The sequence below is a fragment of the Saccopteryx leptura genome, chromosome 2 (genome assembly GCF_036850995.1).
Source record: "Saccopteryx leptura isolate mSacLep1 chromosome 2, mSacLep1_pri_phased_curated, whole genome shotgun sequence".
NCBI classification, from domain to species: Eukaryota; Metazoa; Chordata; class Mammalia; order Chiroptera; family Emballonuridae; genus Saccopteryx; species Saccopteryx leptura.
Window position 1 is genome coordinate 253,916,539 of NC_089504.1, and position 26,204 is coordinate 253,942,742.

Below are 26,204 nucleotides of genomic sequence, written 5' to 3' on the forward strand. Positions count from 1 at the left end.
GTCCTGAAATGGTCCTGTTGCCCCAAATCACTCCACACGCTCGCCCCACCCCAGGGATGAAACTGGCTGGAAAACTCAAACCAAAGTGGTTCCGCCAGTTTGGAATCAGGCAACTTGTGGGGGGAGCGGGGCAGGGAAATATCCTTCTTCAGCAGAAAAACAAAGTGTGTCCCTGGCTGTGGATGACTCCAAACAGCTGTCCCCTCACAACTCAGCTTCCCCCCCCCAGCCCCGCGGAGGGAGTGTCCAAATGAACTAGCCATCTTTCTGCATGGGGGGGGGGGGGTGGAATGGGAACAGTGCGTGATGTACGTGAGTTCCTGAGCTTGAGTCTGGGCTCTGTCTCTTGCGAGCCATGCAACCTTGAATTAGCCCTAGAGCTAAGAGCGTGTTGTGACTTTAACTCACTCAGAGTGCCTGCACCACCGGGCTCTGCAGACTTGGGAAGGGTTGAGCAAGAACATTTATACGCTGCATTACGGCAGGCTTGTGGCCTTCCCGGGGAAACAATAGCAGTACTTGTCCCTAAACCGAGGTTCCCCTGAGAAGTCACACTCAGCCATTCTCAAAATCTTCAGTTCTACCACTGAGAAGGGAGTCTAATTGTCAGTCAGGGTTGCCGCAGGAATGTCTGCTGCTGCACTGGTGTGTCACCCACCCCGCGGTAGTACTGTCCTTCCTACGTTGTCGTATATAACAAGGTGACTCAATGGTTGCAGGCCTGTGTCCCCTCTAGCTAGAGAGGGGCTGGCCGATGAGAAGAAACTGGTTCCTTCCTAGTGTAGACTAACCCCTGTTGGAAGCCTTCTCTACCAGACTCCCATCCTTCCCACCAGGCCCCCTACCCTTACCCACAGGACCCCCCATCCTTACCCACAGGACCCCCCATCCTTACCCACAGGACCCCCCCATCCTTCCCCTTTGATATTCCTCTTCTGAGCCCACCTCCCCAGAAGCTAAGCCTCCACTGTGCAAGCATCCGACCAGGGCCCTATCTGACTTTCTGTGTCCATGCGAGCCTCATTTTCCAAACCACGGCTTCCCCCCACTCTCCAAAGGTAGAGGTTCCTCTAAAACCTTCCAGAAATGGGGAATGGTGCAAAGTGAAGACGCAGGTACGATCGATTTTACAGGGAAACGTTTCTGAGTGTTCCCAGACCCCGAAAAGAGAACCGAAGAAATTAGACCACATAACAACGAATCGCACCCCACCCAGGCAAAGCAAGAATGACTGGCCAGTGCTCAGCCCGCGGAGACGAGAAATAATAAATGCACCTGTGGCTCTACTTACCGGCGTGATGCTAAGACAGCTGAACGCTTTTTGTTTATTTATTTATTTTCCGATCATGTGAAAAATCTCTGGATTTCTTTTCGGTGAGCGGAAGCAGGTTCTTTCCTAAAAAGCGAAGCAGCGTAATGATGCGAACTTTCGGAAAGCGGGGAGACACGCATCCCGGGGGGTTCCCATAGTAACAGAGAGGGACCACTCTCCGGGGAAGATGCCTGCCTGTGATGCCCCGGGCCGGCGGCAGAGGGCGCGCGCGCCCAGCGATCTTGGCACCGAGTGTCCCCCTCCTCCGCCCCCAGGGACTGGGCGAGTCACACTCACCCTGCAGCTGCACAGACAGAGGAGCCACCCGCGGGGACCTGGCTGCACGCCCATGCGTTGTGGGTGTGGCCCGAGCTGACCGCGTGTGCGCCAGCGCTGTCACGGAAGAGGCTGCCGTGGGCGTCCAAGGCTCTTCCCTGGTTGGGGCAGGCTTTGGGGTGTCCCCTTCTCCTCCCCTTCACAGGCTGCAGAGACTCCTCCTCTCTGTGACCTCCTGCGGGGAGGGGGAGGAGGAGGGAGCACACACATGCGGAGGATGTCCCATTTGTCCCAGGTGTTCCAAACAGAGGCAGGTAGGGAACAGGGTGGATAACCGTGCCAGGTGGGCACCAGACTTTGCCAGAAATCACTCGGCAGGTGCATACACGCCTAATCATGACGTTGTGCACCTGAAGTGAATATAATATCCGTTGTCATTGAAAAATACTGTTTTTTGTTTGTTTGTTTGTTTAATGGAGGCACAAAATAATGATAAAATGACCCAGAGGGGGAGACCAGGAAAAGCTCCAGAGGTGTGGCCTTGAGCTGGACTTGGAGACCAGCAGCCCGGTGGGAATCCATTGGCGCAGAGGACAGACCCCCCACCCCCCAGACACACACCCCAGGAAAGACTTAGGCCGCCGGTGGGCGAGAAGGGGCTGACCCGGCAGGAGGTGGGCATGCTCTGGGGTGTGTGAGGAGGAGGAAGGGACCAGTGGCAATTGGGGGGGAGGGGCAGCAGCCTCGGAGAGCCTTGTTGTCCTGTGAAAAAGCCCGGGCTTATCTCCGAGGAGAAGCAAAGTCAACACAGCTGACAGGGAGGCTTGGAAGGCCTCACCCCCGGAGCTGGGGACTGGGGGCGGTTGTGGGGGGGAAGCCTTGGAGGTTGAGGGACTGCTTGGTGCCCCAGGAAGGCCAAATCAAGGGGGCGCGAGACTGAGACTAGTCCGCGGGACACAGACAGGAAAAGGTCCCCCTTTCTTCCAGCCTCAGCCTCCCAACCTGCCCTGTGGTATGTCCACTCCTGTCCTTTGATAGGACCTCAGGCAAAGCTCAGAACATCCCAGTCAAAGAGTCTAGTTGAATCCAACTTTCCATCTCACATCGACTTCAACCAGGCCTGCCCCCTGAAACTTGGGCAATTTCTTCTTATTCCTCCTCCCCTTCCTCCTCCTCCTCCCCCTCTTCCTCCTCCCCTCCTCTTCCTCCTCCCCTCCTTGTCTTCCTCCTCCCCCTCCTCTCCCTCCTCCCCCTCCCCCTCATCCTTCTCCTCCTCCTCTCCCTCCTCCCTTTCTCCTTCTGCTCCCTTCCCTCTGCTCCTAATTCTTTGGGTCTAACGTCCCTCCCACCAGCAGAGACTTGGAGGAGAAGAAAAGCAATGCCTGTCACCTGGCAAGTCCCCAGCAGATGGCTCTCGTGGGGCACAGGTGAGCTAGCTCTCTGGGAGGCCTACGGGGAACATCACACTACACAAGGACCAGGTGTGGGCATCACATGCTCTCCTGGACCTCACGTTTGATATGATAGCAACTCCTGTTTGACCCCCTAGTCACTGCCCACAATAGTTCAACCCACAGCACAGCCTCTTGCTGCTGGGTGCCCAGGCCTGGGCAAGACGTTCCCCCGGGCTTGGTACCTTCAGGCACTCTAAGCACGACTTCCTTCCGCGGTGTTCACTTGACCCACTGGGAATGCCACATCCTGGCCAGACCGAGTTGGGGGATGGGGACAGCCACTGCTGTCCTCTTTCCCTGCCCCCACTATCACCCCAAGATCGACCCAGTCTTCAGAGAGCCCCGGTCAGGAGGGAGGCATCGGTCTGTATGTCCACGGGCACCCTGTCAGGGTGGCTCTGCGTTTCTGCCACTGAGAAACCTTGGGCCAGGAGCGAGATGCCAGCCTTCCTTCCTGTAGGAACCCACGTCCAGTCCTGCGAGGGTGCTGTTGTGGCCCCTCGTTTAGCTTGGGGGTGGGGCTCTGTCCCTCCTCCTGGGTCTCCTGGAGAGGTGGGGTAAAGCCACGGCCCTGCCCCCTAGGTTTCTCTTAGTCTCAGTAACTCTCTCCTTATCTCTCAACCTTCTGGGAATAGAGGCTCAAGAAGAATGTAAGGTAAGAACTACAAAATCAGTTCATGATGTCAATAAGTCCTGTGTGGACGCCTCTGAAAAGCTCCTGTCGAGAATATGAGGGGTCCTCCCGGTCTCACCTCGGGACTTTCGCCAGAATTCCCAAACAAGAGGACACCCCACTTCCTTTCCTGTCCACTAGTGAGGCGCTGTAGTCTCTCTGTCTCGGCACCACGGACCTGTGGTCACGGGATGGCCCCACACCCTGGAGACATTGGGCGGCACCCGTGATTTCTACCCCCTGGGTCTTCCCCAGCTGTGACATCTTCAGACATGGCTACACCTCCGAGGGGCGGGAGGTGGGGACAGAGCAGAATCCCCCTCCCTCACCCCGTGAGAATCACTGCTTCATAGACAAGAGGAAGTCATTGAACGTTTTTGGTTTTCTCTTTGTATTTTTCTGAAGTTGGAAACCGGGAGGCAGTCAGACAGACTCCCGCATGCGCCCAACTGGGATCCACCTGGCATGCCCACCAGGGGGCGATGCTCTGCCCATCTGGGGTGTTGCTCTGTTGCAACCAGAGCCATTCTAGCGCCTGAGGCAGAGGCCATAGAGCCATCCTCAGCGCCCGAGGCCAACTTTGCTCCAATGGAGCCTTGGCTGTGGGAGGGGAAGAGAGAGACAGAGAGGAAGGAGAGGGGGAAGGATGGACAAGCAGATGGGTGCTTCTCCTGTGTGCCCTGGCCGGGACTCGAACCCGGGACTCCTGCACACCAGGCCGACGCTCTACCACTGAGCCAACCGGCCAGGGTCATTGAATGTTTTTGAGCAAGGAAATAAAATCATAACCCAATATGGTTTGGTTGACCTCGCTGAAAGGTAGGAACGGGAGTGGTCAAGTCCAGGCTCAGAGTGCTTACTCTACAAAGGACATCTTCTAAATGATAATCTCTCCTCGTGTACAAAGTAGTATCAGAATGTCACCTCAATTTCCACATGAACTACCCTGAAGAAGGCAGGGACCATATGTCACTGATGCGTTGTGAACGTGGAGCTCAGGCGTGTGTCCCTGCTGAGCCCTGTCCCTGCGAACGAATGTCGGAGGGATGCCTTGGAGGAGAGGGGTTGAATAGGCTAACTGTGACATTGGTAAGACACGGTCCCTGCCCCCGGGGCTCCTGTCCCACAAGCAGGAGGGCTCCCGGGGCTAGAAGCTGGGGACGTTTCCTCTGGTTCCCTTTTAAGAGCAGGTGACGTAGGTTAGAGAATAAAGGGAACACAGCTGGTGGGCTCTGGTCATTTGCTCTTGGCTGTTGGGAGATGACAGGAACGCCACCCTTTAGTCACTACGTCTCACCAAGGCCCGGGACCCAAGACTCTTCCCCATCAAGAGACCATCTTTCCTTGCCTTATACTCAATGCCCCCCCACCCCTGGGACCAATCAGGACGAGGCTCTTTCTGCTTATTGATCTTAGGAGGAAAATAACAAACCAATAAACAAAAAAAGGAGCCGTTGCTGAGCAGGCACCCTCCCCCCGTTTCACCCCCCTCCCCCACGACATGACTCTGCCACCCCCCGCCCCAGACCCCTCACTCCCAAACTGCTGAGACCAGATTATTTTATCAGCCACTCCTTTGCTTTCCGTGGCAAATGAGAAAATAGTAATAATAATTCAAACCCGTGATAGGTACGGAGGCTGAGTTAGCTTCCCCCCAAAACTTCCAGAAAGACCCCCGGTCCCTCCGAGAGTGACAAAGGGTGGCCCCTGACCTCCCGACAACACTGCGCCCAGAGAAATCTCGAGTGTGTAGAAAGATTTATTAGAAGCATCACATTCTGGGAACGGGGTGGGGGGGAGCGGGGGGGGGCAGGGGGAACGTGGGTGGGGCAGGGGTCCACGCACACCTGCCCAGGTGCTCCTCCCGGCGGGAGGCCGTGGCTGCTGAGGCTCAGGTGCCCTGCAGTGGGGCTTCCAGCATCTCCATCAGGAAGGTGTCGATGGGCGTGTCCCCGATCAGCTTGAAGAAGAACAGGTGTTCCAGGCACTTCAAGCCGATGGAGCGCAGGGCTGGCAGACGCAGCAGCAGCTTGGCGAACCTGCCGGGATGCCCGGGAGGGATCAGGACCTTGGTGGGCACACACATGGCCGCCCTGCCCAGGCCGGAGGCAGTGCGGGGGTCGGGGGGGGGGGTCTGTCCTCTGGACCATCTCTGAGGCAGGAGGGAGTCAGAGAATCCAACCCTGGGGAGTGTCAGAAATGGGCTGGAGGGGCTGGCTATCTTCTAACAGGCAGCAGGCGGACCCTGCGACCTCTCTGGAGTCTTTTGGGAAGGGATCACATGGGGATTTTAATGCTGCTCCTTGCAAACACGTCAGCTTCTGCACTCATGCCGCAAAGGAACGCAGCAACACAAGCATCACAGGTTGGCTACTCTGCTGGGGTGGGGGGTACTGAGAGTCTATACCAAGGCCAACACAAACCTCCCAAACTTTGGTCCCAAAGCCTCTGCGTGCATCTGAATGGTCCCAGCATGCAGCGAAGGGGCAGTTAGACGAAGGGAAGGAACACTGGGACCCAGGCATGGCCCCACCCCAAGAGGGTTTGATGGAATTTGGCAAAGGAAGCAAGTGACTTCTCTATAAAGTACAAAGTTAGGCTAACTCTGAAACTATTTTTTTTTTCTCTAGGCATGCCAGGTTTGCAATTTGTAGAATGCCAAGTGGACGGCACTGCAGCTCTCTGAGCTGTCTGTGCAGGATTGAAGAGCTGAGAGACTAGGTCTATAAAAACTAGAAGGCAGCTGCTGTCCTCACACCCGTGCTGGGAGCAGAGTTTGAGGGCGCCTGCTGTGGGCAAGGGGAAGTCCAGAGCTTGGCCAGGACATGTATTCTGAACAGTGTCCACAGGGTGGCAGCACTCCACCACTGAGAAACCAGCCTCCCCCTCCCCCACGGACCAGGGACCCCTTCCACCACGTGTCTGTCTGCAAACCAGATATGGCTACAGAGCACTTACCTACCTGAGCCCAGGAACATCCCCGATGTAGCTGCTCGGACTCAGGGTGGTCACCTTGTGTCCACAAACAAGGGACATGCGAGGGACCCCAACTCTGCACCCCTCCCTGAACGCCCAGGCTCTGCCCCGGTCCAGGATACAGGTGTGGCCCCTGACCCCAGTGCCCGGAGGCGGCCCAGGCCCCTGGCAGCCCCTTGGAGGGAAAACAGGTACCATATTTTTCACTCCATAAGTTGCACCTGACCAAAAGACACATCTAAGGTTTTAAGGAGGAAAATAAGAAAGAAAAAAAAATTCTGAACAAAACGGTGTGTTAAAATATTTAATAAAATACCGTATTTTTCACTCCATATGACACACGGGCATTTTCCCTCCACTTTTGGGGGGGAAAAGTGTGTCTTATGGAGCAAAATATACGATAAGTTCCAAAGTTTTTAAACTGACACTCACTAGAAACAGCCTAAATGCCAATAGCTAAAAAAAGAAAAAATACATGAGGACACATCCTCCCTGTGAAATACTACAAAGCCATGCAAAAGGATAATTTTGTACGTTTCAATACCGGATAAGGTGCCTGAACCGGCTGTGGGAGGAAGAGGAGTGCCCACGCTGCCTGATTTCGTAGCCGTCGGCACTTGTTCCTGGGTGTACACATGAGGGCTGGGGAGACATCTACTCCCCCCAAAAATGTACAATCGGTTTTCACTACCTGCTTTATGTTCTGCAAATGCGTTCCTTGTTTCCTACCAGGGCGCACGCTGTGCTCTTACAATAAGGAAGAAGAGAGGGGTTTTGTTTTTGTCTGTTTGCTCTGGCTTTGCTTTTCTGTTTCCTGTGCTGAAGATAAACAGCACAGCCCAGAGCCAACCCCCGAAAAAGGCTGAGCATCTGAGCTTTCTCGTTCCTAACACCCCACATACAACACAGGCTCAGAACAGCACGTTCCGGGGCTGCCCCAGAGCTGGGAGATTCGGCACAAGTCAGCCGACGTGGGGCTTCGGAGAGCTCCTGTCAGTGGGCTCTCCCATCTCACCCACTGCAGGTGCAGGCGGAGAAGAGATGGCCAGGTGTCCACCGAAACCCTTCTCCCCGTCCTGTGATACACAGCTGGTATGTGCTCCAGTCTCCTGTGTGGCCGAGTGACCAAGTTTTAGCCAATGGAAGTGAGTGAAGGAGCTGGGGGGGGGCTCTCTCCAGGGGGCGGTCTCACCCCCAGAGCCTTACCTGTGTCCCCTCCATCAACTTGATGGACAACACAGTGTGGCTCTGGGACGTGAGAGAGCACACGGAGCAGGAGGTCTGGGCCCCTGAGTGACACATGGCAGTCACCTCTCCTGACTCACTCCCCAACCAGGACCGCTTAGTGAGCAGGAAACCGACTGCTGTTGGGCTCACTGCTGACACGGGAGGTGGTGCGTGGTCCCTGCTCTCTCTCTAACACCCGCGCGCAGGGTACCAACGGGCCGGAGCCTGCACACTCAGGTGCGTCCACAGCCTCCGACGATGGAAAACAGTTCGGCCTCTTCTGGATGAGGGGTCGGTGCTGGGTCATGACCCAGGGAAAACGGCTGAGTGGACATCAGCCTTTGCGGAGGAGTGAGTCATCAGCGAGATCTGGGAGCCCACCAAATTAACGCTAAAAACAAATCTAATGTCTTCAAGTTTTGTTTTCCATGTTCTATGAGATTTGAGGGCCACATTCTCTCTTTTTAACTGAGTTAGCAGAGGAGAGAAACTTGTTATCTAGCTGTGCTTTGGAGGAACTATTGGAGAAAAGGATTCTTTTAATGACCTGGGAACAGACTGGCCTGAGAGCTACTGACCAGTGTCTTCCTTCCCAGATGAGGAGCCCAGACCCAGACCCTAGCACCTTGCTGGAGGCCACACAGGCGGTGGTCACCTGTCCTGGCTTACCAACGCCTTCCCCTCACTGCCAGGGGCTTCCAGGGGCGGGGCGGGAAGCAACCATGTCACTCTGGAAATCCCAGCTATCTGAAATCAGAGAGACCTGGGTTCCTAGCCAGGCCCTTGGACAAGCTCCTGACCTTTGCTGACCTCCATGCCTCCATCAGAAGCTGGAGACAATGGGACCCACACTCATTCACTCGGTGCCTTGTTTGTCCGGCACGGTGTCAGGCTCTGGTGCTGCATGGTGACCGGCGGGCCAGAGAGGCAAGACCTCTGCTTCCACGGAGACAGGGTTCCAGTGGCCTTCAGCTCATCCCGGAACCCAAGTCCCATCGGAAAGCCACCTCCACAGCGCCTGCCGCCTGCTGCCACCCACCGACGAGTGGTGAGGACAGTTGTGGCCCTGACAGGCACACCACCAGCCTCCTCACCTGCCTGGCTGATCCGGGTACTTCTGCTTGGTATAGGCCTCGAGGGTGGCGTAAACCTTCTCCCGGAGGGTCTCAACCTCAGAAGGGTTGGACAGACCCTTGGCATCTGGAAAAGATGACTGATTTCACCCCCGGTGTCACCTTCCACAGAAGTGGTTCCCACCTGCGCTGGCCACTGCCCTTAAGAGTGACCAGACACACAGTGGGTGGGGAGCAACAGCTGATCCTTTGTGCCCAAGCAACCCCAAAACTCCTGGGGCAAAGGTACCGCCACTGGCTCCCTGAAGGAGTTTTATCTTGTCTGGGCCATTCCTGAAAGAGTCCCTCACACATGTGCCTACTATGTGCTAGGCGCCCGGTGAGTGACGACCAGGGCACCGAGCCAGGCCGACCGTGCCCTGCGTCAGTGCATGGAGCGACCTGTTCAGATGAAGCAGGAGCATCAGTTCCTGCGTTATTCCCGAGGCTCTCCTCCCCTGACAGCAGCGCATTGGGGGAAGCCGCTCGCCCCCTCCCCGACATGTTCATCTTGTTGGCCTGCAGGACAGCTCTTGCTGGCCCCCGCCCCGTCTCCTCCACGGCCCCTCCTAAGGTTTTCTTCCAGCATCTTCCCGCCCCCTCCCCGCCTGCCCCCAGGTGTCAGGCCAACCCCCTGCCCTCTTTCCCACCAACCAACCTTCCCCCACTCCTCAGTGAGCTCAGACCTGGCGCCCAGCCTCCGGGGCAGGTGTCGGCTGCCAGCCCGCCACGTACATCCCTCGTCCTGCTCCCCTGACCTCCAGACTCACCGGGAAGCCAGTCCTGGAAGTCTACCCTCCACCTCCAGCTCAGATTGTAACCTCCAAACACAGACTTCCGATTCCTACTCACCCATCCTTCCTTCCGACCCCACCTCCATACGCGCTAAACTCCGTTTTACCAACTGCTCGGGGAAACGCAACAAAAAACCTGGAGAATTATATCGAACGCCTCTCTTCCTTCCACGTCGGCAAATCTGTCTCTGATCCATCGGCAAATCCCTAAAGTCCACGCAGAATCAGGCCATTTCTGACCCCGTCCCTCACTACTGCCAGAGGCCACTGTCATCCCTTACCTTCCCCACCGGACCCCGAACACCCACCCACCCCCCACGCCCGCTCAGGACCCTTCGAGGTGGCGCTGGGAGTGGAGGACAGGAGGGGCCGACCCTCTGCCCCCCCCCCCCGAGTTTCCTGGCCCTGCATCCTCTGCACCCCAGCTGAGCTGGAGGACCGGACTAGAGACTGCCCCTGGTGGGGACGGCCGCCCCCCGGGTGGGGGGAGGGGCCAGGGCCGCGCAGTCACCTGGGTTGAACAGCACGATGGCACGCAGGCACCCCAGCTCCGACTTGTCCATCTGCATGTCTTTCATTTTGGACACCAGCTCGGTCAGGACTCTGTTCACAGGAGGCAGACACGGGCGATGAGGAGACCGGTCGCGCCCACCCAGGACCAACGAAAGGGACGCAACCCACGTTTACTACGCGCGCGTAACCCGTGTCCAGACAATGCACCAGGTGCGAGGGGCACAGGGAGGGGTACGATGCAGCCCCTGGTCTCAGGGCCGTGAGCAAAGTCCAAGGGAACACGGGGCGGGTGGGGCAGTGGACTCTGAGGGCTGGAGAAGCAGCCCGCAGGGTTCAGAAATGAGCAGAAATGCAACAGGCAAGGAAGGGCGAGGGCACTGCCCATCCGGGAACGCAGCAGGGTGTGGCATTCAGTGACAGGTAGAGCCCTGCGGGCACCATGAGGAGGGCAGAGCCCACTGAAGACCAGCCTGGTGGGGCCACATGGTGGGAAAGGACAGAGGAGTGGAGATGCTGGGCGGGGGACGTGCACGTGGCCCCAGAAGACCTCTACGATGGAGGTGGGGCGGCCACGGGGCCCAGGCCTTGGACAGAGAACAGCTTGGACCTTGACCTCCGCCTTCCCGGTTCCCCGTCCTCTCACCCTGAGCCACTCGTCTATCTCCACTCATTTCATTCATCTCCTTAAACCACATAGTTTGATTTTCCTTCAGCAACGTTTAGGGTGCAGAATCCCAGACTGAGGTCGTCCCTGCCTGACCAGAGGTCCTGCTGCAGAATCCAGCAAAGCCTCAGCCTGGACTCCTCGGGCCAGACCCTAGTGCTTCCTGCCCCACCCTGCCCCTAGGATGAGCACTCCAACACCCACCCCCACCCCCCACCCCCACACACAGCTCTAGCACAGAAGGTCACGCCAACACTCCAGTCTCTTCTTTGGAAACCCACAGGGATAGTGGGTCCTCCCCTCTGTCCAGCGACGACGCTGGTCTCTAACGGGTTTCACCTCATGGCCTCCGCCTCTCCCTCATCCCCCGCCCTTGCCAGGATTCCTATCACACTGTGCCACGGTCCCTGCTTCTCACCACCAGTGGCCATGGGGTCTGCCCGTCCTGTATCCCGTCCCTACCCACACCACATGCACACGCATGCACACGCATGCACACACGCCCTGGAGGCAACAGAGACACCTGTCAAAGATGGAGCCCACGCCAGCACTATGGGCGCTGCTCCGGTGGACGTGCAGACCCGTGGCCAGGAGGATGCCATCCTGCACGGAGACCGAGCGATGGGAGAAGGAGGCGATCAGGAGCTCGTTCCACCCTGCGGGGATGAGAGGGGGCCTTGAGGGAACACCAACCACAGCCTGCTTCGCTGGTCACCACCCAACACGCAGTATGATTGGGGTCAAATGCCAGCTCTAGATGGCACCGCTACTGCGTGACGGAACAAAGGATGAAAGTGGGGTCCCCTGGCCTGTGGCCCTGGCACTCCACACCCCAGCTCCCCAGTGCAGCCCAGAATGGCAGCACAAGGACAAGGACTCTACTTCCCTCCGTCAATCAACAACTACGTATCAAACGTGGAACAGGCAGTCGTCACTCTGTTGGCTGCCGTGCTGAGAAAGCAGACCTTGCCATCCCTGACCCCAGGACCTGACCACCTAGTTTTGTGTCCTCGGTGTTGACTAGAGTCATGGGGCACAGGGAGGGGCTTTCAGCCAACACCTGGTGCTCACTCATTATCACACAGGGATGGAACGGTGGACGGCCCACTGACATGAAATCCCCCTGCTGGCTCAGCGATGGAGAGGAGGCGTGGCCTATGTCCTCCACACCATGTCCTGCGAACAGGAGCCAACAGAGAGCACGGCACAGAGAGAGAACCTCAAACTAGGAGGGGCCCTGGGATGCATCTAGCACAACCTGAGCAAAGATCTGTGGCTCCTCCAACCTCGTCTGTGACATGAGACTCTCTCCCTTTCCTGATGTCATCATGATAATGAGGCACAGCTTCAGGTGGGCCTCAATAAAAAGGATCGAACTGTCTGAAAGTTAAAACATGGCCCTGGCTGGCTGGCTCAGTGGTAGAGCATTGGCTTAACGTGTGGATGCCCCGGGTTCAATTCCTGGTCAGGGCATACAGGAGAAGCGCCTACCTGCTTCTCCACCCCTCTCCCCCGCCCCTCCGTCTTCTCTCTATATCTCTCTCTTCTCCTCTCACAGCCATGGCTTTATTGGTTTGAGTACATCAGCCCTTGGCTCTGAGGATGGCTCCATGGAGCCTCCACCTCAAGCAGTAAAAATAGCTTGGTTGTGAGCATGGCCTCAGGTGGGCAGAGCATCGGCCCCAGACAGGGGTTGCTGGGTGGATCCTAGTCAGGGTGCATGCAGGATTCTGTTTATCTCCCCTTCTCTCACGTGGAAAAGGAGAGAAAAAAAGTTAAACGCAAATGATAAAGCCATGGTAGGGTTCCCATGGAAAAGGAGTCTCCTTCCTCTGTAAACAAAAGATGTTTCATCTGGGAATGAAAGTGTTTGGGGAGGGGGTGGGCCAAATGTAAGAGTTTATAAAGAATGTAAAAAGAACCACCCTGGCCTGACCAGGTGGTGGCGCAGTGGATAGAGCATCAGACTGGGATGCAGAGGACCCAGGGTCGAGATCCCGAGGTCGCCAGCTTGAGCACAGGCTCATCTGGTTTGAGCAAAAGCTCACCAGCTTGGACCCAAGGTTGCTGGCTCGAGCAAGGGGTTACTCGGTCTGCTGAAGGCCCGTGGTCAAGGCACATATGAGAAAGCAATCAATGAACAACTAAGGTGTTGCAACGCGCAACGAAAAACTAATGATTGATGCTTCTCATCTCTCCATTCCTGTCTGTCTGTCCCTGTCTATCCCTCTCTCTGACTCTCTCTCTGTATCTGTAAAAAAAAAAAAAAAGAACCACCCTGGATGGTCATCCTGTCGTAAGCATGGTGCACAGCTTGGGTAGATGGCCACACCTTCATGTTGCTCGCTTTAGGGTCCCTAGGGGAATTTCAAAATGGCAGCTCAAGTGACTGTCCCAAGAAGAAATGAACCCCAACATCCTTTACCTGCCCGGAGCAGAATAACCTGGTCCTCCAAGGTGAGGTCAGAGAAGTGGGGGATGCGCTTGGCCCACTCGACGAGGGTGAACAGCTGCTTGTCAGCGGCATGGCATATGTTGGTGACGGGGTCATTTGTCTGCAAAGAGATGAGGCGCTGAGGGTAGATTCTGGGACCCTCACACACCCCTTCCCCATCGCCAACTGCACCCAAGGAGTAGGAGACAGATGGACGGCAGTCCAGGACCACATACCGAGTTCTCCATGGTCAGGTCCCCGTAGGGCTCTGTCTTTGGTTCCACAGCAAGCTCAGCCTCCAGGATCCGCTCCACGGGCATGTCCTCGTGGCCCCCACTGGCACACTCGGCCTCGCTCTCCGCCCGCTCCCGGCTCCTCTGCCGTTCTTCTTGCACAGCTGGCAGGCAGAAGGACACACGGACATCACCAAAAGCCCAGGACAACGGTGGGGAAGGGGACAGTCTACCTAAGCCTCCTGTGTGTAAACTGGGCATCACCGGGGTGCTGAATCAGCACCAAGTCATGATGAGGACAGAGCGGACAGACCACAAAGCTATTTGCTGACACCCGTAAGGAACTGTGGGTCCTTGGATCCCTACTCTCCCTAGTTTGTTACGGTAACGACTCTGAGAAGCTTGCATGTGAAGCTTTAATAACCTCCCATGCTGCCCCTCTCTCCATGAGCCCCTCTCTCCTTTCCCACCCGCGGTCCCCTCATCCTTCCTCTAGTACACTATGAGCAAGCACCTTGCTTCAACCCCCTCCCCCTCCCCCAGGCCCCATGCGTCATCCTTGGCTGTCACGTCCCATTAGCTCCACTCCAAGTGCAGCAGCCTGGACACACGTCATCTGTCTGTCTTGTCAGGGATGCCCTCCAGGGCCGCGTGGGTATTTCGTAAGTGAAGGGGTGGAGGAAAGTCACCCAGATGACACTTCAGAACCCACAGCTCATTTGGGGGTGGGAAGGGGACATGAGAGAAGCTGGAGGTGGCAATGATCTCAGCCTCTCCAGACTGAACATCTCCAACCAGGGTCCTCGCAGCCTTCAGAACCATCTGGGTCTGTGCATCGGAGTGTCAGGCGGACCCACCCCAGCTGTGTCCTCTCCAAAGGGAGAACAGCCTCTGCAGTGTTAGCTTCCAGCCCGTGTTATCTTCCAGACCCCAGAAAGCAATGGTCTCCATCTTCTTATTCCCATAGCAATAGCAGAGTTCAGCATTTTTTTTTTAATTCCAAGAATCAAGAAAATTATTGTGTAAACTGCTGGCTTATGTGGAATCCAGCAACAGCCACTCCACTGACTACTTCAACCTCTCAGCTGTCCACCCTGCCTCCCACTGTCCACACCCCAAAGCTCCTCCTCTCCAAGGGGCCATCAGCCAGCCGCAAAGGCTGTGGAACAAACTAGAACCAGGGGCGGGACCTCTGGCTCATCATACAAGTGAGATTGAGGCAGGTGTGACAGCCTCGCACTCACAGCCCCTCGTAGAGATCCACCATGAAGCCTCCGGGTAACAACGCTCTTCAGTGGTGGGGACAGGGCCAGGATAGGAAGGCAGGGGCAAAGGAACCGAGGGAGAGAGGTTAAAGAAAGAAGAGAGGGGCCATCGCCGAGAGAAGAAGTCACAGTACCTTGGTGTCAGTGGTCTTTTTTAAAACAGCCTCTACCAGGTCCTAGCTAAGTGATGTAGGTCACAGCCCTTCACCGACCAACCCTCAGTTTCTCCATATGGGAAGAGGAACTTGTGCTGCTTGACTGAGATTGTCTCGTTGAGGATTAAATAAAATAATTACAAAAGAGTTCACAAAGGGTGCGTATTTCCTCTTCCCTGTTTGTCTCTATGCTCCTGGGCTTCCGTCCGGTCCTGTCTCCATCTCCTGTGGGACCCCTTGCCGGGTCTGCCTGCCTCTCCCTTCCTGACTCTGTCCATCGTCGGCCATGGACAGCACACAAAAGCGATCACACGTGTGTTTACTATCGGTTGCACTTAACTGGTTCACGTTGACTGCTTCTCCTATTAATTTTTCAAGCTAGGTTAACAGGCTCCCGTTTGTCTCTCTGGTGAAAGCTGGGGATGATTTCCACCACAGAGTGGTAACAGTCAAGGAAAATAACCTTCGAGCGTCACAGAAAACAAAACAACCTTGGCCTCGGAGAAGGGTTCCCATCCGATTTTCCAATTATTGAATAGTTGAGTGACCCTTTCCTGCAGATCTTGCTTTCCTAAGCGAGGAGTCCTGTCTGTCGCCGGGGGGAAACTTCCACGTGGGGGACATTCTGAGCTCCTCCCTCCATCAGGGCACATCCACGGGACGCGGGATGACCTAAAAGAGCATCAGTGTCCCGCCTTGCGACAGCATTGTGTCCAATAATCAAATGTGTTTATCACCGAAAGTTAGGAGCTCTTGCTTGTTCTCAGGAGTTCTGCTCAACCCTTTGCATGGGTTGTATTTCATACAATCCTCACCATTAGTCCCTGAACTACTATGAACCACTCAGAAGTGAGGTCACAGAGCTAGAAGTGGAGCCAGCAGGCAGCCCTAGGCTGACCGCCACCCAAGCCCACCTCAAGCCCCTCTGTTCTGCCTCAAGGCTCTGGACCACCTGCATTAATAAAGACACCAGGATGTCAAGTACTGCCTACAAGTGGCCTCAAAAAATAATCCATTCTTCAGCTATCCAAACCACACTGCATGACCAGAAATGAGGAAAACAGGACTTCACCAGGACCCCTGAGGACTGTTCAATGGCCTGGAAGTCAGAGGGTCCCAGTCCTCCACCTACTCGGCTAACAGTTAGCTGCGTAAGCTTGGGCACATTCCCTAACCACTCAGACCCTCTGTTTCTTCTTTCAGAAAATGAACACTGGAGAACAATAAATGTCCAATCCAGCTTCACCATCATGTACCCTAAAAAGGCAACAGTGCCCCCTTGGCCCCAGGCAGGTGAATTCTCAGCCCACTCCCATTCCATTCCTTTTGATCTGTCCAGCTTCCCAGGTGTGTAAATGCCACAGCCTCTCCCCGTTATCTGTTGCGAGATTTCATTATTCTCATCCTCAAGAAAGTGTCCAAACTGAGCCCCATATTCTGTCAGTCAAGGCCAGGAGTGACAGCGGCGAGGGCTTCAGCACACGGCCCCTTCCTGGAGTGGGGAGAGGAATGGGTTCAGCACGCTGCCTTCTCTTTGTCAGAGTCAATAGAACCAGTTACTTTAGAAACTTCGCCAAGAGCCCCCTTTCTCCCTCCGAACCTTTACGACTCAGCTTTCCATCATTCTTGTTCCTCCACATCCTTTTTGAATGCAGGAGCCAACACGGGACCAGTTTCACAGAAGAATCAGAACAACGTCAAGTTTAAAAGAAGGGCTACCCAGGCTCTCAAAATTCACATTGTCCCTGTTGGACCTACTTCTCTTTTTTTTTTTTTTTTAATGAAAGAACCACACTTCCCACCATTTGACCTGTGGACCACTTTCTTGCTGTTACTTGGGGGGGGGGGGGGGTTAGGTATAACAAACATAAAACATTATGTTAGTTTCAGGTGTACAACAGAATGCCTCCACGTTTGTATATACTGTGAAATCACCACACTCGGTCTCGTCAATGTCCCATCCCCACACACGGTGACACATTTTTTTTTTCTTGTGATGGGAATTTTTAAGATCTCTCTCTTAGCAGCCTTAAAATATGCAGTGCAGTATGATTAACTATGGTCACCATGCTGGACATCCCATTCCCAGGACGTATGTATTTTCTGTCTGGAAGTTTGTACCTCTCAAGCCCTTTGTCCCATGGTGTCCACCCTTCACCTCCTGCCTCTGGCAACCTCTGATCTGGCCTCCGTATCTAGGAGCTGGGTTTGCTAGTTTGTTCGCTTGTGTGCTGTTTGGGGGGGGGGGGGGTGTAGATTCCACAGGGAAGTGGGACGGCTCGAGTTCAGGTTGAGTTTTGAGATACACCATCAGATTGCCGAGAAACAGAAAGCACCGCTTCTCTGAAGGAAGCCTTTTACCTTCTCCCTTGAATTCAGCGATTGTCAACTCTGTACACCACCAGAATTTTCAAACCATGCAATCCCTGACGACTGAGTCAGGGGCACTGACCTCTTTTCCCTTAGACTGTCAAATAATAATAATAATAAAAAAAAGACAGCAGCCAACACCACCATGGCCGTCCGGTGTGAATGAATCAAAACCAAACCTCATACTTGTTGTTCAGGTCAGCAAAAACTATCACGTATTTTTCGGTGTGCCACAGAATTTTTAGTAATTGGTTTACATTTGCCATGAGATGAAAAAAAAAGGTTGAAAATCGCTGCTTTAATTCAATCTTATGTACTTTAAAAAAAAAAAGTACTATTTTCCCAAGTCGACCTGAAACTCCTCTCCAGTCCTGGACAGGGGAGCGGAGTAGGGGTGGGGCTGGCCCTGCAGGCAATAGGCCACTTGTCGATGGGAGATGTTTGGGGGTCGTTATGCCACAAAGCATGTCAATCCTATCCTGGGGAGGAGGGGACAGCGTCCAGCGGCCGAGTTTCCATCTCTCACGTTCTAGTCCACAGCATCAGGGATGAGAGGGCTTTATGAGGTCCTCCCTGTCACTTTCCAATCTTAAAAGGAACAAGAAGGATTTTCAGGTTTGTTTGTTTTTCTCACTCTGCAACCACTCAGCTGTCCCACCTGTGTCTGGAAAGATGTTATGGTTCAGAAGCACATAGCGGAGGTCTCTCTGAAGGAGACGGCTAAGCCTGATGACCGGAAATACCGACGCTCCCCAAGACCACGCACGGCACGTACCAATCCCTGAGGACCTGCAGCGGCCAAGCTTACAAACGTCCAGAGCCTGGAGCCAGGAGGCTTCCCCCGAGGGAGACGCAGGATGAGAGGGGACACGTCGGCTCTGCCGTGCCCGTGCAGGAAGGGCACTGAGCTCCAGGACCCTCCTGGACTCTCACATTTGCCCTGTGGCCATTGGAAGGGGCCGGATTAGGGACCCATCATCTGGGTACCAGGCGAGCCTGGGTGAACGTGGAGGAGGAAGCTGCCCCTGCCCCCCCTTTGCTCTGGGGACAGGTTCCCTGGGACAATGGACATCTGAGTGCCCCCTTCGGGAGAGCACGGTCCCCAAAGCCATTGCAGCCTCCCCTCCCCACTGCTCCCCACGGGAGTCCAGCTCAGCAGGGCTCTGCCTGCTGAGTCCCACATTTGTCATCTGTCCCCCACCCTCCATTTCTGTGCGTGCTGCCTCCCCCTCCCCAGGAGCGCAGGGAGGGTCGAGGATGGGGGCCGGGGGGCCTACCTTCCCTCTTCATGCCCATGACCAGGCACTTCTGGTAGCGGCAGTACTGACAGCGGTTGCGCTGGCGCTTGTCGATGAGACAGTCCTTGTTGTCGCGGCAGGTGTACAGCAGGTCCTTCCGGATGGTCCTCTTGAAGAAGCCCTTGCAGCCCTCACAGCTGTACACACCGTAGTGCTTGCCTGCTTGCAGGAAAGACACATGGGCCCTGGTGCTTCCTGTCTTGGCTTCTTTCATTCCAAAGAACCAGAATGGCTCCCCTCCCCTCCCCCCCGCCCCTCACCCAGGACACTGGCAGACCACCTGGGCAGAAAGCAAAGCAGAGAACGCAAGGCCCCACAACCCAACCCAAACCCAGTAAACACGCCAGGAAAAGCGTCTGCCCTCTGGGAGGGGGTGTGGCTTTTCTTTTTCTTTTTCTTTTTTTTTTTTTTTTGGAATTGCCAATTCCAAGAGCATTATTGGAAAAGTCCCAAGCGAAGATTTTGTGTGCATTTATTTTATCAAGTGACTCTTGTGTTTGGTAAAACAGAATGTTCTCCCTCCATTCAAGACATCATCAGTATACTTCACAAAAATATCTTTGCCTGTCATGTATTATCTAGCAGAAAAGGACCCTCGGCAGCATGAATATTTCCCCCAGAGTTGAGGTCCAAAGACTTAGGAAACCTTCCCCTCAACGTATTATCCTTCTCTAGAAACTATAAACAGGCATCTCTGACTTAGGAATTTTTTTACACGCTCTTGCCACTGGGAAAAATACATTGGTATCTGGTCTTTGTAACAAGCCCAACATGGCGGGCAGTCTCCAGCTAAGACGTAAAGGTCCGATGGAAGGTGGTTCTGCTGGACCCAGAATGACCTGTCCCATGTCTCAGTGCCTGTAGTACCTGTCCCACAACTCAGTCTCCTGCAGAGCCAGCACACCCAGCCGCCCAGGCGTCAGCCAGCGGACACGGCACCAGTTTCTAAGTGGAAGTCTTCTCAACGCTACGCACCAGGCAGCCCAGCCCCGTTGACGGGAATTGCAGGACTTGGAAACTGAGGAAACAGATTGGGCTGAGCATATGCGTGGCTGGTTCTCGAATATAACAAGTGGCGCTGCTTAGCTGCAGACCTGACGTGACTTTCTGCTTTGGCTGTCTGCTGACGGCGAAGGAAACTTAAAGTCCCTGAGAACCAGCACATGGAAGTATATGCGTCCCGGGACCTTACACATCAGAGGAAGTCACCTTAAGATGAAATCATGGCTGAGGGCGGGGATTGCCTCATGAGATGTCAGTCTGTGTCTAATCCGTTGACTCTACCAATCTACTGAACTGACATGGATCTTAAGCACGGGATTTTATCTTGGTCCCCAAAAGCCTGATGCTCTCAGCTCGGCAGTATTCGTCTTTGGGAAACAGGGGACCAATCTGTCATCCCTGTGGCTTTTCAGTATATGAAAATCCCCTGCGTGGTTGGCTCAGTGGTAGAACGTCAGCCCAGCATGTGGATGTCCCAGGTTTGATCCCCGGTCAGGGCACACAGGAGAAGTGACTATCTGCTTCTCCCTCCGCCTCTTCTCTCTTCCCCTCCTGCAACCATGGCTCGATTGGTTTGCGCATGTCGGCCCCCGGCGCTGAGGAGGGCTCCATGGAACCTCTGCCTCGGTGCTAAAAATAGCTCAGTGTGAGCATGGCCCCAGATGGGCAGAGCAGCACAGCCACACGGGGGTCTGCCGGGTGGATCCCAGTCAGAGCGCATGCAGGAGTCTGTCTCTCTATCTCCCCTCTTCTCACTCAGAAAAGAAGGACAAAAAAGAAAAGAAAACCTAGAACATTATAGAAACAACACATTCAAATACTAAAGGGCTTGTCTTTGTCGGGAACATCACAGATAACTTTCCTTAAATTTTTTTTTTTGTACTTTTCTAGTTCTTCCAGATTTTCTACATTGGCACATTACTTTTAGAATTATTTTTAAAAAACTTCATTTTTTAATTAAAGAACCCCTCAGGTACGACAACTAATGAACCACAAGACGCACTCCCAGACGCACGCCCAACACAGCAACTCCAGAGAGAGCGGGTCTTCTGAATGTTCCCTCTAAATGTAACCCTCAGAAATGAGGTCAAACTCTAAGTTCATCAAAGCTACAGGTGGTGAGCCCAGTGACCACAAGCTACACAGCCCTGACCCCGCACTGGACCACACTCACGGGCCGTTTTCATTCCCGGGGGACCAAGCAGCAGAAAAGCAGAGAGACAGCTCCCCATATGAGACAAGCATCACCTGAGGCACTAGCCAGGGGCATCTGTACGTACCTGAGGACCTGTCCCCACAGATGGCACAGATGTGTTTAACCAGAGCCCCGGGGCTGGTGGATGGGTAGTTCATGTTTGCGATCCCGGGAAGCCCCGGTAAGGGCTTGATGTCCTCTGAAATGCGGACCCCGTTGGCCACATTGAGCTGCAAGAGAAGACAGCGGAAGTAACACACAGAGCTGGCTCATCACAGCCCCAGAGCCAGAAAGCCACCAGGGAGGCCTCAAGAAGACGCAAGGTCTCTTGGGAGGGACTTCCTGAGCAGGGGTTATTGGAACAATGTGGGGTGTGATATGAATTTCGAGGAGCAAAAGAACTGATCGCAACTAGAAACCAAAGCCTCCCCCACCCCCCAACATCACAGCATGCCTGCCCCTCCATGTGACTTGCATGGCTCATGCGTCCCGCCTGAGCTAGAAACCCACCCAGAACGGGGCTCCGTGTGAGCCCGCTGTGTGTGTTTAGACTTTGAATAAAGTACCAGCTTTGCTCCAGGACAACCACAGCCCTCAGGTGGAGGGCAGAGCCCAGGAGAGCAAAAAAGACATGCACCTCCGTTCGTTTGGTCAGTGAGCAGATGTGCACACGATCGAGCAGACAGAGCTCATGGTAAAATGGAAGAGAAGATATGCGTATGGCCCTCGCCAGAGGCCACTGAGGCTGCTGAACCCACGGCCCCAGTGCACCCAACACAGGGCGGGAAGTCCCAGAGCACATTTTTGAGGGAACAGTTGATCTTCCCGCGAGCGTACAAAACCCATGGAGCCAGAGACAGCTCCATTTCCCCAGTACCCACCATGGACCAGGGTACGTGCTGGGGCAGAGCCAGCCGACGTGAACATCTGAACACATCAACCTTGTGTACGCTCCTTAGCTCACCGTCACCTGCTCCACGTCCCCCCAGGGCACTTGGGAAGATGCCACTGCTCAGGGTTTTGTACTCTACTGAGAAGACAGGTTATTCAAACCCCACTAGTGGCATTTCTGTGTGCCCATGGACACAAGTGTACATTCTGGGCCTGGTAAAGGGTGTCTCTCCTTCCTCAAAAATGCATACAATCTTGGCCCTGGCTGGTTGGCTCAGTGGTAGAGCGTCGGCCTGGTGTGTGGAAGTCCTGGGTTTGATTCCTGGCTGGGCCACACAGGAGAAGTGCCCATCTGCTTCTCCACCCTTCCCTCTCTCCTTTCTCTCTGTCTCTCTCTTCCCCTCCTGCAGCCAGGGCTCCACTGAGCAAAGTTGGCCTGTGCACTGAGGATGGCTCCATGGTCTCCACCTCAGGTGCTAGAATGGCTCTGGTTACAACGGAGCATGCCTCAGATGGGCAGAGCATCACCCCCTAGTGGGCTTGCCACGTGGATCCCAGTCTGGCACATGCAGGAGTCTGTCTGACTGCCTCCTCACTTCTCACTTTGAAAAAATACAAAAAAAAAAAAAAAAATGGACACAATCTCATTGAGGAGTTGGGACAAGCACCCAAATTGAGACCAGGCACAAGGAAACTCAAGCTTTGCAAAAGAGGGTGCAGTGTGCTTAAGTGTCCGTAGCGACAGCAGGTGACTTTCTGGGGGGTTAAGGGTGGTCCCCTGACTTCTGCGCAGTCCATGTGAATTGTGTGAGTCACGTCGCCTAATCAAAGTGACTCTAGTTCTCACAATAAACCAACTGTAGGATCTTCCTCTTGAGTCAAGGCCTTGGGACACAAGGAATGATCTTTTAAGAAACGGGGCAGAGGTTTCTATCCATGTGAATTTGAGACGTCTCCTGAGAGCCTCAGGGGCACAGGTGTTAGCACTGAGATCCACCCCATGAAAACAGGTGCATTTTAGGTCAGACGGCCCCAAAGAAAGAGCCCTCTAGCTGGCCATGGCTCTGTTTCCAATCCTCAGACGGGCAAGAACAATGATGGGAATGAGGACACTGGCAACCCCTTCCCTCCTACTCCCATCCCTGGCAGGCCCCGGTAGACAGACCCCCGCAGCCTGCGGTGATCACAAAACCATAATTACTGCTCTTGCTGCCCTCAGCGCCCCATCTTTGGGAAAGCTTGCTCAGCACTGATTAAGTATTTTAATCTTCACAACAATCCCATGAGGCCTTCCTGTTTTTCAGATGAGGAAATGGAGCCTTCAGGTGGCTCATTCATTCATTCACTTATTCATTCTGAAATGCTGAGGGGGAGGGGGGACAGGAAGGAAGAAGATGCAGGCACGGCCTCCAGGAACTGGCCGTCAGTGAGATTAAACGTCAGAAGAGGCTCTAGTTGGTTGGTTCAGTGGTACAGCATTGGCCCAGCATGTGGAAGTCTCAGGTTCAATTCCTGGTCAGGGCACACAGGAGAAGTGTCCATCTGCTTCTCCACCCTTCCCCCTCTCCTTCCTCTCTTTCTCTTCCCCTCTTGCATCCAAGGCTCCATTGGAGCAAAGTTGGCCCGGGCACTGAGGATGGTCCCATGGCCTTCACCTGAGGCACTAGAATGGCTCCAGTTGCAGCAAAACAACATCCCAAATGGGCAGAGCATCGCCCCCTGGTGGGCATGCCGGGTGGATCCCAGTCGGGCGCATGCATGAGTCTGCTGACTGCCTCCCTGCTTCTCACTTCAGAAAAATACACACAAAAAAAAAAAGTCAGGAGAATTTAGCAAGGAAAGAGTTCGAGTGATTGAGATTAGGGAAGACTTCCTGGAGGAGGTGGCATTTGAGCTGGGACTTGATGGCCCTCACCAAGGGGCAGGATTAGGGCAGGCCAGTGATGGGTAAAAGGCTGAGAGAGCAAAGGCCTGGAGGGAAGCCCAGGTGTGTGTGTCCCGTGGATGGACGGGGGAACGAGGTGGGAGGAGGGGCTGCGACAGAGTCCAGGGCTTGGCTGTCTGGCTAAGGAGAGCGGGTCAAAGTTGGGAGGTAATGAGGAGCCACTAGAGGCTCTGGACAGAGGAACAATGTCCTCCACAGTGCCTCGGGCAGCAGCGCGAGGGCAGTCAGGAAGAGATGCACAGGCTGTCGCCCCTGCCCTAGTACCACATGAGGTGCCTTCCAGACCTAACAGGTGGAGGTACAACCCTGGGCTTGGACCCGGTCATCATTCTCCCTTCACCACCTTGCCTCGTGCAGCAGGAGACCCTCAGACCCGCGGGCCGGGGCAGCTCCCTGTCCCACCTCCCTGGCAGGAACACCTGGAACAGCCCCTCTCGTACCCCTTCCTCGTGTCAGTGTGGCGGGCGGAGGGGAGGCCAGGACAGGTGGGTGGACGCTCTCTCTCTCCGTTGGCCTCTCTGTGGCTTAGGGTTTGTATGGGCTCTGAGCGGCGGCAGAGGAGATCGAAGGCAGCACCAGAGTGCAAACCCATTAGCTGCTGGGTCCCCAAGCCCCAGTCCCGGCTGTCTCCTTCCATTAGAAGCAGCCCCACTGAAGGGAGCACCTTAGGGCCAGGAGGAGGTGCCAGGGCTTCCCAGATGCCCCCTGTGCCATCATGAAACACCAATGCCCATACTTCTGAGCCGCGTTCAGTCCAAATGAGCCCACTAAAGGCAGATCAGCAGCCGGTCCAGCTGCAGGAAGACCCTCCCTGTCCAGGAGACGGACCCCTTCCAGCGGCACCCGGTTCACCTAATGAGGGTCTTTGTCATGAGGCGTAAGGACCTCCTGCAGTCAGAGAGGAGCCCCAGAGTCTGGTCCAGACCTGCCACTTCCCCGCCGGGCCATGCCTTCCGAGGGTGACCGGGGTTACTTCACGGAGACTGTCTCCCCGTCTACAGATGGGTCAGTGGTATTCAAGCTCAGAGTGTGGGTGCCAGGCAAGCAGGAGGGACGCGGAGGAGCTGCCACACCCCCTGCCCGGGCTCAGCAGACCTGTTTTTTATTTGACACGTGCATGCAGCTTTCAAAGAGGATGTTGCTGGAAGGAAAGATGTTATGGTTTAGATGTTCTTTCATCGCTAGCCAGGATGCTGTCTCAGGTCAGCTCGAGCATTTGTGGTGACAAGGCAAACATCTGAAAAAGGACAGTCACTCAGGGATCCATCAGCACCTGGGCAGGAATTACCACAGACAGAACCCAGGTCAGGCGGCAGGGTCAGGAGGGGACAGAGAGAGCATGCCAAAGACACACAGGGCCTGCTCCCGGGTCCAGCCGGCAGACATCACACTTGTGATATGCAGCCTCGCACACACCCACATTCACACACACACACACACACACACACACACACACACACACTCACAGCCGGGAAAATGCAGCCTAGATCATTTTGTCTGAAAGTTGCCTGAATACCTGTGCAAGTACCCCATGCCGTTTTGGGAAATTGCTCACCACTGAGACACTCCTCACCGGGGCAGGGACCCTGTCTTACACATGTTCAATTCTCCAGGGCCAAGCTCAGCCAACATCTGCTGAGATAAACTTCTCTAGAACGTTCCAGCCACAGGGAACATCTGAATCCATGATCACGTAGGTGTACAACATATATCACCCAGGTACATGATATAGCACTGAGATATAATAATGATAATAATAACAAATCACTTACTGCCATAGAGCTTTGTAAGCACCTAAGACATGAGTTTTCAAATCCGGTGCCTCCTTTGATTTTCATAAAAATTACTCTCGGGTAATCAAGGCAAAACCTGTTACCCTACCGTGGAGGACAGGAACTGAGGGACATGGTAGTTTGCACCGGATGACCCGTGCCCTGTCCATAGAATCGGTTCAGTGCTCTTTACGGCTCAGGACGGAAGGTCCAACAAGAGCAACAGGAGAAGGTCAAACCCTGAGTGACAGCTCGGGACAGGAGACCTGCCTGCCACTCCCATCAGGGCTACTCCCAGCTCCTTCACCCCACACCGCACTTACCCAGACCCGGGTCATGGAAGAGGCATGTTCCCCGACAAGTCCCCACTCAGCCCCACCGGCCCAGGATGCTCCAGGTCAGTTATCCAGATTGTTCAGAGGCTCACTCACGTGGCCAGCAAGGAGGGCACTCCACTCAGTGTCCTGTGTCCTCTAGTTAACTGGGCCAAGTGTCGCGGCCGCCGTGGTGGTGGGGCGGGAGTTCCGGAGCCCCAGCCCACACGCGGCTGGGTGCCTGGAGCCGGAGTTCCAGAAGCGCTTGGCAAGCTGAATATAGCTCCCAGCGCCAAACTTGGCCTTGGCCTCTGCACACAGCCCAGTTG

The 26,204-nt window shown here is 54.9% G+C and overlaps 1 protein-coding gene and 1 non-coding gene across 8 annotated transcripts in view; one reads left to right on the forward strand and one right to left on the reverse strand.

The window, feature by feature from the left end:
• Window positions 1-5,512: 5,512 nt before the first annotated feature.
• The window catches only part of RXRG (retinoid X receptor gamma), a 150,822-nt gene continuing 130,130 nt past the window's right edge, over window positions 5,513-26,204 (reverse strand). For 5 of the 7 annotated variants that reach the window (XM_066371375.1, XM_066371378.1, XM_066371377.1 and 2 more), the window contains 8 exons: window positions 21,039-21,183; window positions 18,736-18,918; window positions 13,672-13,832; window positions 13,427-13,556; window positions 11,525-11,657; window positions 10,336-10,427; window positions 9,013-9,118; window positions 5,513-5,754 (listed from right to left, as the gene is read on the reverse strand). In XM_066371375.1, coding sequence (XP_066227472.1) covers window positions 5,607-5,754; window positions 9,013-9,118; window positions 10,336-10,427; window positions 11,525-11,657; window positions 13,427-13,556; window positions 13,672-13,832; window positions 18,736-18,918; window positions 21,039-21,183 — 1,098 coding nt within the window. In that variant the 3' untranslated portion in view covers window positions 5,513-5,606. Of the gene's footprint in view, window positions 5,755-9,012; window positions 9,119-10,335; window positions 10,428-11,524; window positions 11,658-13,426; window positions 13,557-13,671; window positions 13,833-18,735; window positions 18,919-21,038; window positions 21,184-25,884; window positions 26,008-26,204 lie in introns of those variants that run through there. The other 2 variants (XM_066371380.1, XM_066371374.1) reach the window with 2 other exon arrangements.
• TRNAV-AAC (transfer RNA valine (anticodon AAC)) lies at window positions 12,399-12,474 on the forward strand. Its single transcript has one exon. It is a non-coding gene; the product is annotated as a tRNA-Val (tRNA).